At 48.4% G+C, this 17,236-nt stretch overlaps 1 protein-coding gene across 1 annotated transcript in view; it reads right to left on the reverse strand.

The window, feature by feature from the left end:
* Nucleotides 1-17,236, reverse strand: part of LOC112105874 (ADAMTS-like protein 2) — a 45,406-nt gene that overhangs the window by 16,425 nt on the left and 11,745 nt on the right. Inside the window, exons 2-7 of the mRNA XM_026655599.1 lie at nt 16,554-16,646; nt 15,731-15,873; nt 8,541-8,616; nt 7,486-7,588; nt 5,600-5,745; nt 4,737-4,860 (exon numbers count right to left, since the gene is read on the reverse strand). Coding sequence (XP_026511384.1) covers nt 4,737-4,860; nt 5,600-5,745; nt 7,486-7,588; nt 8,541-8,616; nt 15,731-15,873; nt 16,554-16,646 — 685 coding nt within the window. The remainder of the gene's footprint in view (nt 1-4,736; nt 4,861-5,599; nt 5,746-7,485; nt 7,589-8,540; nt 8,617-15,730; nt 15,874-16,553; nt 16,647-17,236) is intronic.

Below are 17,236 nucleotides of genomic sequence, written 5' to 3' on the forward strand. Positions count from 1 at the left end.
ATAACAGGCAGGCAGGAGAAAAGGTGAGAGGGAATAACAGAAAGCAGCAGGAGCTACAGGGAGAGAGAGGAGGAGGAGCCTCTTATGTACCTCTCTAGCACCCCCAGGAGCCTGGACTGATTAACACCAGCTTCTCAGGGAGCTTCCTGTTTCCTGCTGCTTCCCTGAACCCACTTGAGGAGAACAGGCAGTCAACTGAAGTAGGAGCCAGTTAGGCCCTTAAGACGCTGATATTTTCCCTCACTCAGGCCCTGCTACCAGCCTGCTTATTTGTCCCCTTCAATTGAGTGTTGAGAGCCACTATAGCTGGCACAGAACAGTAGTCATGAGTGAAAGAAGAAAATGCCCCTGTGACGTTGTGCAGTCTATATGGTTTTATAAAAACATGATAATAAGTGAATATAATGTAACTGGGATAGTTTTAGAAAAATATGGTAATAAGTGAATATAACGTAACTGGGATATGCTTCATGCAAAAGGTCTCTTGTAAGGTATCATTACAAAGCTTATAATCTACTGAGTGTGATCATCTGATTTGTATAAATGTACCACTCTTGTATCTAAAACTAGAAATATAAAATATAACTCTGAGGGCCTATTGTAATTATGTAAAGTGTGGGCCATTAATGATGGTTTGGAATCTTGATGACTCCCATTGTCTGCAGATGGTTGTGTTTACCTGTGAGTCTTCCTGTATATGTGTGTGCTGGCAAGTGAGTAATGAAGTTTTGCAGTGACATGTGATCATGTCACCTGAACTGGAATCCATCTTTAACCTGGTGCTTTTCCAGTGAGGGGGGGGTGGAAACCCAGAGGGACAAAGGGTTCCCGCCTTATGCAAAAGATATAGAAAGGGGTGGAAGAGAACAGAGGGGGAGAGGAGCCATCATGAAGAATCCCCTAGCTATCACCTGAGCTGGAACAAGAGCTGTACCAGGGGAAAGAATTGTGCCCAGGCCTGGAAGGTGTCCAATCTGAGAAAAACTTACTGAAGCATCTCTGAGGGTGAGATTATCTGTATTCAGTTTGATTAGGCATAGATTTGCGCATTTTATTTTATTTTGCTTGTGACTTACTTTGTTCTGTCTGTTACTACTTTGAACCACTTAAATCCTACTGTCTCTATTTAATAAAATCACTTTTTATTTAGTAATTTACTCAGAGTATGTATTAATACCTGGGGGAGCAAACAACTGTGCATATCTCTCTATCAGTGTTATAGAGGGCGAACAATTTATGAGTTTGCCCTGCATAAGCTTTATGCAGGGTAAAACGGATTTATCTGGGTTTAGACCCCATTGGGAGTTGGGCATCTGAGTGCTAAAGACAAGCACACTACTGTGAGCTGTTTTCAGGTAAACTTGCAGCTTTGGGGCAAGTGATTCAGACCCTGGGTCTTTGTTGGAGCAGATGGGCATGTCTGGCTCAGCCAGACAGGGTGCTGGAGTCCTGAGCTGGCAGGGAAAACAGGAGCAGAGGTAGTCTTTGCACATTAGGTGGCAGCTCCCAAGGGGGTTTCTGTGATCCAACCCGTCACAGCCCCTCTGGGGCAGCATTCAGAAAAAGAAAGAAAGCAAAGGAAGCTTTTCTATCTAAGCCAGAAGGAGCTCTCCTGAGATACATAGACACAAATGTTCATGGTGAGCCCAGTGAGGATGTGAGTGGTGAGGAGAGGCCTGGTCTTCCAGTTAGTCAGAGTGCAGGTGACCTGGCAGCTACTGCAGCATCCATATCTCCATCTCAAATGGATGTAACCATGCACATTCCTGAAGAAAAGTGTAAATCAGAGAAGAGTGGGGTGGAGGCACAAGAAACAGCTGCTGCTGAGTTTAGTTCCTTAAATCTAGATGATCCAGGACTGTGGACCCACTTGAGCAGTAGCCTGAGGGACTTCCTTGTACTGCATGGGCCACAGCAAGTGAAAAACTTCATGTTCCCCAAAGACAATGAAAATAGAAGTTTCCATCCAACACATTATTGGCGTGACAGTAGTGGTGACAAAGTGGAGAGGCCATGGCTTATGTACTCAAAAACCCAGAATGCTGCATACTGTTTTTGTTGCAAACTCTTCCAATCTAATGTTCCAGCCATATTGCGTTCTACAGGAAAAAAGGCCTGGAAAAATCATGCCATGAGAAGGCAGCAAATCACCAGAGAGCATTCCATAGGTGGAAAGAGCTTGAGATGAGATTAAGGTTAAAGGCCACCATAGATGATCAGCATCAAGAGAAGATTGCATCAGAGTCTCTTTACTGGCAAAATGTTCTGAAAAGGCTCATTTCCATAGTGAGAATGCTTGCTACCCAAAACCTAGCACTGCGTGGCACTTCAGATCAGCTGTATGTGCCAAACAATGGAAACTTCCTTAAAATTGTGGAGCTGATGGCTGAGTTTGATGCTGTACTCCAGGAGCATCTAAGAAGAGTCACCACCCAAGAAATGTACACACACTACTTTGGAAAAACAATTAAAAATGAGATCATACAGTTACTGGCAACAAAAGTCAAACAGAAGATTGTGGCAGATCTGAAGTCAGCAAGATATTACTCTGTTATTCTGGACTGCACACCTGACATCAGCCATATGGAACACATGACTTTAATGGGGCTGTTTTGTAACAACAGAACCTAGTGAAAATGTCACTGCAATGGTGACTGTCAGAGCGCATTTTCTAGAATTTATTGACACTGATGATACTACAGGAGCTGGTATGACAAATGTGCTTCTTAAAAAGCTGGAAGATACGGGAATTGCGATAGCTGACATGAGAGGCCAGCGCTACGATAATGGTGCCAACATGAGAGGAAAGAACAGAGGAGTGCAGACATGGATCCGAGAGTTAAACCCTCCAGCTTTTTTTGTCCCATGCAGTTCTCATTCATTGAACTTCGTGGTCAGTGATGCAGCACCAGCTTCTAGTGAGACTGCTGAATTTTTTAATGTAATTCAAAGCATCTATGTATTTTTCTCTGCATCAACTCATCGATGGCAAATTTTGACGCAACGTCTGGGAACATCCTCTCTGACACTGAAACCATTGAGTGCCACATGATGGGAAAGTCGAGTGGAGGCGATAAAGCCTGTCAAACACCAAATTGGGGAGATAGATGATGCCATAGTTGCCATTATAGAAGATAATGCTATGACAGGAATGGTTCATGGGAGAACAGTGGCAGAGGGAAATGGAATCACCAGAAACATACATAACTTCAAATTTCTGTGTGGTTTAGTGTTGTGGCATGACATACTGTTTGAAATAAATGTTGTAAGCATGAGACTCCAAGGTATTGACCTTGATATATCTGGAGTAATGGAACAACTGGACAAAGCAAAGTCATACCTACAGTCTTACCGGTCAGATGAGGAATTTCAAAATGGTCTGAAGAGTGCACAGAAGTTGACAGAGGAAGTTCACACTGAAGCTATTTTCCCACCCATTCAAGAATATAAGAGTCACCGAAGAAGAAGACATTTTGATTATGAGGCACGGGATAATCCCATGAGAGACACCCAAACAACAATTCAAAGTTGAATTCTTTAATCAGGTGTTAGATTGTGCAATACAGTCAGCTGAAGAATGTTTCATGCAGCTCAAGAAACACAGCAGTATATTTGGGATGTTATATGATATTCCAAAACTCCTGACTATACCTGAAGAAGACCTACACCAGCAATGCAGGGCACTAGAGACAGTGTTGACACATGTTGACATGCGCGATATTGATGCGAGCGATTTAGGTGATGAACTGAAAGCCCTTTCAAGATACATTTCAGCAGGATCAACTCCAAAGGCTGTTCTGGAATATATGTGCAAAATAAGATGACCACCCTCTTTCCAAATGCTTTTGTTGCTCTGCGCATACTTCTAACACTTCCTGTAACAGTTGCCAGTGGAGAACGAAGCTTCTCCAAGCTGAAGTTAATAACACATCTACACTCCACAATGACACAGGAGAGGCTTGTCGGCCTTGCAACCATCTCAATAGAGCATGAGCTGGCCCAGACTGTGGACCTTCAACAGGAAGCAGTTCAAATCTTTGCAACCAAGAAGGCACGGAAAGCACCACTTTGATTATTCAAACAGATAAAAATGCCAGTGTTTACTATGCAGACAAGAAAAGTTATATTTGCTGTTCAGGCGTTTGAAAGTTAAGTGTTACTTAAAATTTTTGAACAAGGCATTTTAAGTTGTTAGTTCTCCTTTATTGGGGTAGGTAGCAGAGCAGTACCATGAGAGGAGTAGAACAGAAAGACGGCAGAATTGAGACCTTTCAAAGTTTTGCCCCAAGCGAGGGGACATGGGGGCATCATTTGAGCTCCCTGCCTCAGGTGCCAAAATGTTGTGGGCCGGCCCTGCCCTCCTCGTACAAGATTAACATCCAAATGCAAAATCAACTCAGAGCAGAGATAAAAGAAAGTGCATTGAACTCCTAACATCATCTGGCTTGGGCAAGATGCTGAGATCAATAGACATATATAGGAGCCCAGCCGCTTCATATCATAAAGAGATGGAGGAAAACCTCACTAACTTACCATACAGCAAACCAAACCAGTTTCCTCTGCTGATTAAGCTGATCAGACAAAATACCATCATTTTGGTTTACATGCGGAAAGAAAGGCAAGGTATTATTCAGCTCCTTCAGCTGGGACGTTCAGACTCTGCCCTAGTTGGCAGTCCGTGTTAGCAAGAAGCAACCTGTGAAATCGTTTGATGGGCATCACTTAACAGGGTGTACCTAACTGTGAGATCCCCTTTCGGAAGCTGCCTGAAACCCGGTAGCAAGTGCTGCCGTCCCCTCCGCACACCCTGCATCTGTCCATCGTCCGGGATGAGTAGAGACTCCCGTCGCACCCAACCGGCTGCAAGGAATACAAAAGAAAAGGTCTTCAATCCTGCTCTGGAGCAAGGGGTGTCCACCACAGACCTACTGGGTAGGTGAGATTCTAAACTGGGGGAAATCCCTGGAGTGAGAGTTTACATGTCTAGGGCACACAGAAGTAAGAACTCTGAGGCAGGGGTGAGGGGCTGTTTTAGCTCATAATGCACCTACGTTTAACCGACCCACCTTGCTGGGACATTGGTTTGGAATGTCCTTCCCCCAGAAGGGTCTGCATCCAAGAATGGCCTTGCTGAGCCAGCAGGCGGCTGTTTTTAGTGGGGCAATGTCATTTTGAGAATGACCATCTCCAGAAGGCAGCACATCCAGCAGTGGCAATGCCAACCCGCCAAATCACTGTCCTATGGAGCCTTGAGGTTTTAAAAATAAAAAGTACCATTGCAATGAAAGGGGGCCTTCGCTAACAGATTAAAACTTCTTGCACTGTTGGGTGATCCTTCAAAACCAAGCCAAGGCTGCTGCTTTTCTCCAGGCTCAAGGGAGAATGTATCCACCTAGTGCAAGTACATGGCTGCACATAATGATCTCCCCAGCCCAAACCTGGCTGCTCCATTCTACATAGGTATTAGTGTGACATTTACAAGAACCCTATAGCAGCTGTTCAGTTTCACTTTACTGCCCATACTTGTGGTGCTTGAGGACAATGATTTAAAACCAAGCCTTCAGCCCCCGATACACGGCCCTTCCTCCCAGCGCCTCACCTCACACTTGCCATTGATGCAGACCCCCTGGTACGTCCTGTCTTTGCAGGATGTGCCGTCCTGTGCGTGGGCCATCAGCTGTCTCTCTCCACTCCTGGTGGTGCACTGGAGGTCACAAGGCTTGTTGGAGATACTGGTGTAATCATCTGAAGGGAGAGAGGTGAGATAGCAATGGGCAGAGCAGCGGGGGCACAGGATGGCTCCAGGACTGACAGTGAGACAGTCTTCTCCTTTAGGTCACTGGTTTACAGCTACCCAGGTCAGTATCAATGGAGTGTCATCACCACTTAGAGTCCCTTTGGTGGCTTAGGTGAAACAATTTGATGGTTTCTCTCCACTCCTAGGAAGTGGACTGGTGTCCAGCTTATAAAACCCACCACTACAACCAGCAATGGTGTAGGCAAAATCAGCTGGCTGAATGGGCCTGGAGACTGAATCCCCCCCACCCCTCAACTTACAGCCTACGTGGGAGCTTACACTGTTGCCGGCCCTGCTGGATAAATGGAGGACTCCAGGGCTCGTGATTCAGCAGCTTTCACCACCCTTACCACCAGCATTTTCAAACACGGGTGCCTGGAGTTAAGCACCTTGGCCAAAATGTTCAAAACTGACGGGTGATTTCAGGGGAACCTGGAGTGAGGTGCTGAACACCCACCCTTGGAAAGCCAGGCCCCTTTATGGTGTCTCAAGTTGGGCACTTGAAAACGGAGGTAACTGAGATCACTAGGGCTCTATATCCATATTTAGGCAGCAGCCAAAGCAGGACACTGCGCTGAACCAGGGGTAGGGAAGGCAAAGAGAACGCAGGGCTGGCTCTTGAGAGGGGCGGAGAGAAACGCCTGCACCATAGAGAACAGGCAGCTGCCAAGCAGGAGAATTCCTTCAGAGGGACTAAACGGAGACACCCAGTAGTGAGCAGAGTGGCCTCCCTCCAGTGCAGAGGGTGTTAATTCATCCTGTGGGGCGCAGCTAACCCCGCCCCCTCCACAGGAAGGGCAGGGGCGGGGCAGTAAGTATAAAAGCAGGGCCCTGCGGTTCAGTTGGGTCCGGACCTGGGAAGGAAGGAGACATCCCCCCGGGGGAGCTGAGCCCACGACCAGCAGTGGGGAGAAAAGGCAACCCAGGGCCCCAGGAGCTGGAGGACCCTGAGGAGAGAGTGGAGGAAGGGCTGCGAGATGGAGAGCCTGGTCCCAGCAGCGATGGAGCAGTGCCTCCAGGAGCCAGAAGGAAGTAGCTCAGGGAGACACGACTTTGGTCCTGTTGTGCTGCCGGGAGGCAAGGCAGTGACGCACGTTTCCCTGCTGGCCCCGGGGCAGGATCGCCTGTCACTTCTAGGGCCCTGGGACCCTGTGGAGTAGGGTAGGCCTGGGTACCCCTACACACGACCCCATACACAGGGCTGGATGTGCACTAACCTTTAAGCCAGAAGGCCGGAAATAGGGACTGTTTGTTTGCTTGGCCCTCAACCAAGTGGCCAGAGCCCGAGACTGTTTAAATGCTCAGCCCTCATCTTAGAAGGCCTGAGCAATAGACTATTACTGTTCACTCCAGCCAGGAGGTGGGAACCAGAGCTGGTTTAAGTGCTCAGCCCTCCCCCTTGGAGGCCTGAGATACAGACTGCCTGTTAACTTGCTGGATCCTCACCCAGCAGGTCTGAACAGTCAAGCGTGAAGTTGCACAACCACAAGCCAGGTTGCCAACGACTTCACCTGGCAGGGGTACCAATCCCCTGACACTGCCCCCAGGGGCGCCCTGGCCCAGAGACGCGGAAAGTTTACACACCCACTCACCCCTGAAGGAAACTCTCCTTCTCCTACCCGCATTGACCAGGTTTCCCACTTCCCCTCCCCCGTCTCTCATGCTGAGCTGGTCAGCCATGGACAGACCTGGGTAGAGAGGCGTCCAGTGATAATAGTGCTTCCCAAAGGCCTTGGCATTGAAGGTGGCGCACTGCTGTTGTTTGAAGCTGGCCGAATTGGCTGGGCAAGGCTGCAGAGAAAGCAAAGCTAACATTAGCCTCCTAGATCAAAACCAGCCCACTACGGAAAGGGAAAACTTCCAAGGGATCGGAATTCCTCTCTTGTCCCAGAGCAGCGTGGCCCCTTAGGTCAAGGCTAGGATCCACTGGTAGAGCAACGCAAGAAAGCTCCACATGATGTTAGTACAGCCTGCAGGCCCTTCTCCTCTCAAAGCTGTGGGCAGACACTTGGATGGCAAGTTACAAAAGGGGCTAGTGGATCTAGTGGACAGAGCAGAGGCTGAGAGTCAGGACTCCTTGGTTCTATTCCCCTCTGCCACTGGCTTGCTCTAGGAGCTTCAGCAAGTCACTTTTCTCCTCTGTAAAATGGAGATAATTGTAAAGCACTTTGAGATCCTCAGATGAGGGTTACTGTGACAGTTTACTCCTTGCTGACTCCCCTAGTGGATAGGGCAGTGGACTGGGCTTCAGGAGACCTGGATTCAGTTCCTGGCTCTGCCACCGCTTTGCTGGCTGACCTTGGGCAAATTACTGCCGTCTCTGTGCCTCAGTTTCCCCATCTGTAAAATGGGGATAGTGACCTCCTTTGTAAAGCATTCTGAGATCTATGGATGGAAGGAGCTAAGTATTCTTCTTATTGCTGTATTAATATTAATAAAATGCCCATCAGTGTTTCACAGAGGCTAGCGGCACTGAGTCAAGATTGCTGCTGTTCTCAGCATTAGCCTTGTTCTTATCTATAAAACAGAGAGCTTTAGTCACACCTGTGACTGTCTCAATTCTGGAGTGACCCGTGTCCACGTCACTGTGTGTCCCGCTCAGACCCTTAATCTGCTTGCCATTGCCGTGCCAAATCTCAGGCACAGCCGGCAGGCTTGCGCTGGCACAGCAGCCCTGTGAGCACCCGCTGAGGCCACGTTATTTCCCTAGGAGTAAATGGACAGCCCTGGGAGTGGTTCTTACCTGTTGCTGGCACAGCTGGTAGCGCTTGGATTGGCCCCCACACATGGTGCTGTTTGTGCCCTGGGATAGGTGGAGCCTGCAAGGCAGAGAAGAACTACGCTGTGGGAGGAGTGACCAGTGGTTTGGAGGACTATGAGGTGCTAAAACACAGAGGCTGTAAGACAGTTGTGGCCTGTAGCTTAGCACAGAGAAGCAGAAGTCAGGCGATAATTTGACAGGAGTGTGTATTAGAACAGCCGGTTTTGCATCCAGGTTGTCACACACAGACTATGTAACAGTGCGTAAAAAATGTATTTCCAATAGCTCCAATTTTAGGGTGGGATGCTCTCACTTCGTGATGGCAGCGGGGCTATTAGATTGGACAGAATGGCAGCATCAGAGAACTGCCACCTTCCTCCAGGCTATGCCGTTTTCTCTCCCTCTGTCCAGGTAGAATGACTGATGAGACAGTGTGACAGTTTGGGGAAACTATGTTAACTTATGAATTCTGTTTGATAGTGGGGACTCTCTGTGTGTACCTCTATCAGACCTCGGACTCCGTGTTGAATGTGGGGCTTGTCTGCCCTCTCTTTTGTCTTTTACCTCCATCTTAGGATGAAATCCCAAGGGCTAGTGGCACAGGGTTAACAATGGCAGGTCATTAAACCTTGATAGTCCTCTATTCACATGTCAGCCCCCTTGGACAAAGAGTTGGCTGCCACACAGAAGAACTAGGCTGCCCAGGTGGGTTGGTCACTAAGCTATGCATCACCTGGTGTGGGACTTTGCTCACCTGATGAAACAGACTGACAAAGGGGACTAGAAGTTATGAAAGAGAAGTGATGTCACTGCTAGCCATTTTGGGGAGAGGGAGACGAGACCAGAGGCAGGAGTGAGAGGAGAAGCCTTGTGCAGGAGGGAAAGAGGAGAGGAAGGATCCTAGACTTCTTAAAAGAGTTTGACCTAGGCCCGAAGAATGCTCAAGAGCAGTGAGGACACTGAGGCAGGGAAGGATGTATAGGTGTTTTATTCTGTGAGTTACGTGCTATCATTTGTCTCTGAAGAGGTAAACAGTAAAACAGAGTGGCCGCAAGGTTGAAGCTCTGGGAAGTGATATGCTTAAGCAACTTGGATATCTTGGGAGGTCAGCACTGGTCCTGGAGGCCTACTGGTCACCCTTCCCAGACAGAGTCTGTGCTCAGGAAATGTGCCAGAGGCCAAAGAAAGAGAGAGGCTGGAGCCTACCCAGACCAAGGGAAGTTTAAAAGCACACGGGTGCGTGCCTGGGACCCAAACACAGCAGCTTGGTGTTGTAATATTAAAGGTACCTAAAGTTGAATCAGCAGTAGCATCGGGCCCGGCAACCCACACTTTCAGGCTGCGAGCGAGCTGACTTCATATGCATAAACTGAACCTGGTTAATCAATACTCCTGGTTTGAATTGAGAAATCACTGCTTCACATGCACCAGCTGCTTGAGATGCTGCATCTTCTAATCCCTGGGCAATCTGAGTTACAAGGGAGGGGGGATGTTACTTACTTCCCCCATTAAAGAATCAGGCTACAGTGGTGAGTGTTTAGCAGGGGAGCTTTACCAGGGCCATGACAGACAGTGTGATCCAGTCCATCGCACACTAGAGTTAGAATTTAAGAGTCCTGGGTTCTATTCCTGACTTTGATGCTGGGTACATCACTTCTCGTCTCCTGCCTGTTCAGACTCTTTGGGGCAGGAACAGTCTCTTATCAGGCATATGTACAGTCCCTAGCCCAGTGGAGCCCTGACTCAAGTGGTCTCTGGGTACTACTGTACACAAAAATGATTATTGGCAATAATAATAATAATTAGAGCTGTTTGAAACATCTCACACACAGATAATGCCATTTTGTCAATATCGCCATGTTCTGTGGAAATGTGTTGACTTCAACAAAATTTTGTTTAGAAAAAAATGGGCCTGGAGCATTCCAATAAAGTCCAAATGGACTGCTTTGTGAATGTAACGTTTCAATTTTCTGTTTCAAAATGACTTCTTCCATTTTTTAATATTTTATATGATAAAGTCTAAATCAGAACAAAATGTATGAATGTTATCCAAACGTTATGATCAACCCCACACAATTTTATTTTATTTTGGCTGAAGGGAACTGTTGCAATTTTTTGGTTTAGGTTCGTGTCAGAGCGGCAAAGAAATACACAGCAGCGGAATTTCCTGTAAAACAGATAACCCGATTCCCACAGCAGTCTAGGTGGCAAATAACAAGCAAGTCAAACACCATGGCTGGGATTTTAAAAAGAGTGGAATTCCATAGCACCAGTGATTGGGCTGACTCAGACACTTGTCGCTTTGGGTATGTCGACTCAACAATTAGACACCCACAGCTGGCCTGTGTCAGCCAACTTGGGCTTGCAGGGCTTGGGCTGAGGGGCTGTTTCACTGCTATGTAGACATCTAGACTTGGGCAGGAGCCTGGGTTCTAGGACCCTGTGAGGTGGGAGGGTCCCAGAACTCAGCTCCAGCCTGATCCTGGAAGCCTACACTGAATGAAACAACCCCTTCCCCTGAGCCCTGCCGGACAGCAGTGGGCTTTTTGTTGCTGTGTAGACATACCTTGTAAGGGCATGGTACAGACTTGTCTCTATGTGCAACCACCACCCAGTCACTGCCAGGCAGATTGAGTGGCAGGATGCTTTTGGAAGCCAACCACCAATATATTGAGCCTGCTCAGGATGGCAAAGAAATAGAGGGGCCTGGGAAGAGTCTGGGCAGAAGCTATGTGAAACTCATTGTTTTGTATAGCACGTTGCTACTACAGTGCCAGCTGTGCCATGTTACTGGAGCAAAAAGATGCTGGGCTCCTCTCCCATCTAGCCATAAAGAAAGAGACGGTGTTTGTATAAGCCACTGGTGAGTGTGTTACAGATACCCCTCCGTGCCTGATCTACAGAGGATATGGAACTGTTAGAGCCCTCACTATAGAGGCCTGATCCTAGCTCAAGCTGTGGCATCTTATGCTTTTTAACACGGGATATCCCTGGTTCAATCCTCTCTGTGTCAATTAAAACAATGGGTGTCACATTTGCAATCTTCTGAGACCTGCTTGCACCTCCCAGGTTAAGAATGCCTGGAGCAGGTTAGGTATGTCGATTGATGACTGCTAACTGCATTTGCTAAAATAATGATAGGGTTAACAAATCTCACTTGTCAGGGCATAGAAGGGAAATCTTCCTGCAGGGATAGGACCGTACAGTGGTACACCCTGGGGGTTGTTTTGTTTTTTTGCCTCCAGTTTTAGCCACTGCCAGAGACAGGATACCCCACTTGAAAGAGCAACACTCAGCTCCTTTCCTGAGCAAATCCTATGCTCCTAACAGACTCTAATGAAACAGAAGCACTGTGACCAAGTTGGTTAGTTTCAGGATTCACTGGGCCGTTGTGCGGTGATGGCACAATCTGTTGCCCGGCAGTTACCTAAAAATGGCTGCATGAATTTGGTGCTTGTGATGTCAAAATAATCCAAATGCTGTGCAAATTTCCCAGCACAGCACCACCAGTGTGCCTTCGTCCTGGCCTGCAGCAGACATTGTCAGGGGGGAGCTGGAGTTCTTGACAGTTGAGAAGGGGACAATCTTTTAGTAGCTGCGGGTGCGGTTTGAGACCATGGAATAAGCATATTGGCTCACTCTGCAGAGCATCAGCAGTGAAAGTGTTAAACACTGCTGGAAACAAAGTTTGCAGCCTGAGACTTCACAGTTATCATCCCCTTGGGATGAAACAGGGCAGCATTATTTCAGGCTGTCTGCAGACTCAGGCAGATATTGCAGCACTGTGTACACTTGGCTGAGGCTTGGAAGGTTTTCTTTGCAGCCACAGAAAGCTTTCTATATTTTTGTTTTTAAATGCAAGCTTGAATTCTGGAGCAAAACCCTGCAGTGAGGGGTAGATTCTGCAGCAAATTCCCTGGCTGTGGAATCACAGAGGGCCGGTTCCAAAGCCCATTGATGTCAGTGGAAAGATTCAGTGGGCTTTGGATCAGGCCTGGAGGACACAGAGCTCTGACTAGGAGGGCACAGGAAACACTTTGGGGGCACTCAGGGCCCCTTTCCCATTTCCTTTCCCCATCTTTCTCCCATGATGGCAGTGTCTATGCTCACTAGGCAGAGGAGGGACACAGACACTGGCATGCCTTGTTAGTGGCGAGGTTATTTGAGAATCACGGCCATCTCCAGATGGAAGGCACCTCTGCACATCCGGATCCTAATTATGCAGCCAGCCAGCCCACATAAAAGAAGGGGTTTTTTTCTTTTGAAGGAAGGAAAGAGGGAGGGGGCCATGCCTGGGCTTCCTCTGCTTAGAAGTGCGTTCATGCAGAATGGAAAGGAGCAGAGGAGAGGGGCAGGCACAGCGAGCGCTCTGCACTCTCGGATGCCAGCTCTCATTAGCATCCAGGGAGTCTGGAGTAGCAGGTTAAAGAGATGCTCTCCAGGGGTCTCATTCATCTCTTTAGTGGAGGTAGGGGCTTCCGCTCCAGTCCCCTGCGCCGCCCTCGGTGGCGGATTTGACAGGCACTAGCAATATAGCCGGGCTGAGAGAGAGCAGCAGGAGTTCACTGGCAAGTGCCACAGGCCATCAGCTGCTGTGGTGTGAGGGAATGAGGGGGGGATCTGGGAAAACAAAAGATCTGAACGAGAGGGGGCACACAATGAAAAAGACGAGGAAGTCCCAGAGACATGACTGGGCCCAATGCTCTGGGACTAACTGGGCAGTGTCAGAAGCACCAGAGTCAGTTGCGTATGGAGGGTAGGTCAGTGTAAGTGGCTCTAGCACAGTGTAACTGGCAATGCCGTGGTGGGTTTGCCAAGCAAGCAGAGCTTACCTGCTGAAGGCGCGTGGCAGGGAGATGGGGGCCATAGCAATAAAAGCAACTGTCAGGGGGATGTGAGATAAAGGCAGCTACCTACGTCCCACCATCACCAATGCCCTCACCTGTAAGTGGGTGCAACTTCCCTGTAGGCCAATATGAGTTGCACCTGCTTATGCCAGGGCTGAAAATGGTCCCTAAGGAATTACCAAATCAGTGTAAATTATGCACATTTCACAGGCCCGCTGGATGTCAAAGCAGGGCACTTTACTTTTCCACCTGCTTTCTGAGCAACGTACACCACATGTGCAATACATCCCGTCCTCTACAGCAGCCAGGTGCAAACAGACAAAGTGTGACGTTGTGCAGTCTATATGGTTTTATAAAAATATAAGTGAATGTAAGGTAATTGGGATATGCTTCATGCAAAAGGTCTCTTGTAAGGTATCATTACAAAGCTCATAATCTACTGAGTGTGATCATCCTATTTGTAGAAATGTACCACTCTTGTATCTAAAACTAGAAATATAAAACATAACTCTGAGGTCCTATTGTAATTATGTAAAGTGTGGGCCATTAATGATGGTTTGGAATCTTGATGACTCCCATTAACAAGGACCATTGTCTGCAGATGACTGTGTTTACCTGTGAGTCTTCCTGTATATGTGTGTGCTGGCAAGTGAGTAATGAAGTCTTGCAGTGACATGTGATCATGTCACCTGAACTGGAATCCATCTTTAACCTGGTGCTTTTCCAGTGAGGGGGGGTGAAAACCCAGAGGGACAAAGAGTTCCCGCCTTATGCAAAAGATATATAAAGGGGTGGAAGAGAACAGAGAGAGAGAGGAGCCATCATGGAGAAGCCCCTAGCTAACACCTAAGCTGGAACAAGAGCTGTACCAGGGGAAAGAATTGTGCCAGGCCTGGAAGGTGTCCAGTCTGAGAAAAACTTACTGAAACATCTCTGAGGGTGAGATTATCTGTATTTAGTTTGATTAGGCATAGATTTGCGCATTTTATTTTATTTTGCTTGTGACTTACTTTGTTCTGTCTGTTACTACTTTGAACCACTTAAATCCTACTGTCTGTATTTAATAAAATCACTTTTTATTTAGTAATTTACTCAGAGTATGTATTAATACCTGGGGGAGCAAACAGCTGTGCATATCTCTCTATCAGTGTTATAGAGGGCGAACAATTTATGAGTTTGCCCTGCATAAGTTTTATGCAGGGTAAAACGGATTTATCTGGGTTTAGACCCCATTGGGAGTTGGGCATCTGAGTGCTAAAGACAAGCACACTCCTGTGAGCTGTTTTTGGGTAAACTTGTAGCTTTGGGACAAGTGATTCAGACCCTGAGTCTGTGTTGGAGCCAGACAGGAGTGGCTGGCTCAGCAAGACAGGGGGCTGGAGTCCTGAGCTGGCAGGGAAAACAGAAGCAGGGGTAGTCTTGGCACATCGGGTGGCAGCTCCCAAGGGGGTTTCTGTGATCCAACCCGTCACACAAAGAAAACGAGAAAAGTGGCCCAGCTGCCCGGCCCAGCATGCTTCATTATTCCAAGATATGTACATTGCAGAGCACAGTTGCCTAGTGTAACCCATGGGTCTCCTTTGTGCCTGCGTCATAGAGGATGTGAGTCTATTACAGTTCCAAGCATCTTTCACCTCCAGCGGTAGAAGCTCATGCTTTTAGCTCTGAAATCTCTGCTCAGTCCCCAGTCACGACCAAAATGGAGGTCACCACACTAGAATTTGAAATGTTTCAGATACAGAGCTAATACTGCTGCACTACTCGGAAGGCAGCGGATCACCATGAGTGCTGGTCTACACTTGGGGGGGGATCGATCCAAGATACGCAACTTCAGCTACGTGAATAGCGTAGCTGAAGTCGAAGTATCTTGGATCGAATTACCTGGGGTCCACATGGCGCGGGATCGACAGACGCAGCTCCCCCGTCGACTGCGCTACCGCCGCTCGCTCTGGTGGAGTTCCGGAGTTGACGGTGAGCGCATTCAGGGATCGATATATCGCGTCTTAACGAGACGCGATATATCGATCCCGGATAAATCGATTGCTACCCGCCGATACGGCGGGTAGTGAAGACGTACCCTAGGAGGGGTGCGGGAGGAGGGAGAAGGATGCACTTTGGGTCACCCCTCCCTGCAGCTAGTAAGAAAGGCTGAGTCTGGCTTCAGGGCATGTGAAAGGCTCTGCAGGAAAGGAGAGACACTCTTAGCTGGGTGTTTCTCCCCACCCCACCCGCCCGCTGGTGCATCCAGCATCTGGGCACCTTATCGGTAAAGGTTTTATGAGTGTCCATGAGTCTGGCGTTAGCTGGTGCTGCTCTATTGCTTACCTTTGCCGCAAGCAGTGCCTCTCCCGGGACATCACTCCTCCCCCACAGGTACGGGAGCACGTGGACCAGGAGCTCCATTCCCCCCACCACTTGGTGACCTCTTCATCCCAGGGGCCTGCTCCTTCTGCTGCCTCACTACTGTCCTGACAAAAACAGAGGATGGTTAGCTTGAGAACTCCGGCTCTGCAGCTGCCCTTGGGAGGGGATCAGTCCTCCCCTACGTGGATCTTTGGTGGGGTGCCACAAGAGTGAAAACCTTAAGTCTTCTAGTTTGGAGAGGGTGGGTAGGCCAGCCATGGTAGAGTCTAAACTACATGGATCCTATCGTACAAGCCCCCGTATCTGCCCCTTCTCAAGCACAGGATTCCTGGGTCATTCAGGCTGATTCCCATCTCTTATAAGGAGTGCACTACACCACGGCTATTCTCTGCTTCCAGTGGCCCAGTGGGGGACGTGGAAAGCAGAGCACAGGGCGGCTCTAACTTACACTGGATGCTAGGCCAGCCTCTGCATGGTCCCAGGACACTGAGCGCACAGAGGTGGCTTAAAGCTACCTTGAACCCTACTGCATCCTGGCTCCAAGCACAGAAACAGGGGACTGTGAATCAGGCTCCCAGTTTCTATTCCCTGAATCCAACTTTCACTATTAGGTTTAAACTCCAACATCCCAGCATCTTCAAAATCCCCTTCTCCCCCCACGTCGAGATCGGACGGGCTGTGTGCTGACATTGGGCCATCAGCAAGCCAGTGACTTCAGCAAGGCCTTCCTTTGCCCACTGAGTAGTCACTGTTACCACGAGGGAGCTGCTTGAGCTCCTGCAACTTCAGCCCCTGGAGAAGTTCCCCTGCAACAGGAACGGGGCTGACGGAGCTTCAACGCCCCCTCCCTCCCATATTTCAAGGGAATGAAGGAGAGCTGTAGGAGAATGCAGGAGGATGCTGAATACGAAGGGGCCACAGCCAACAATGGTCTGCTCAAGGTTTAACAGTGTACGTGTTTATATTGCAGCGTATGATGATTTGCATGATTCTTGCTTGATAACCTCAGCTGCAGCCTTTCAGCTGGATCTGCACAGAGACACCCCAAGCCCACAAAGGTTTATCCACATAGCTCTAGTTTCAAGAGTGGGGCATAGTTATCTGATCAAATACTTCTTAGCAGCCCTTTATCGGATGCAGATCTTTGGATTTTGGCATTGGCTTCTGAGCTCCAAAACAGCTTTCGATGGGCCCCTGCACCCAGTAATGGACTCCCCGTAAAACAGAGGCTGGGTGGTCCCCCAGCTGAGTGCCTATCATCACGGCAAGGCGCCAGTAGGGACCCCATTCCTGTACTGTTCAGCATCCACTCTGAATGAGGGAATGCAATGGAGTTTGCACTGCAGGCACAGCCGATGGTACACATCAACTCATTGGAGTTACAAATGTATTTTTAACGTCTCTCCACAAATGATAAATTCATGATCTTTCACACAAAAGCCCCAACATTTTAACTGAGAAGCGATG

The sequence above is a fragment of the Terrapene carolina genome, unplaced genomic scaffold (genome assembly GCF_002925995.2).
Source record: "Terrapene carolina triunguis isolate 2854851 unplaced genomic scaffold, T_m_triunguis-2.0 Scaffold210, whole genome shotgun sequence".
Lineage (NCBI taxonomy): Eukaryota > Metazoa > Chordata > Testudines > Emydidae > Terrapene > Terrapene triunguis.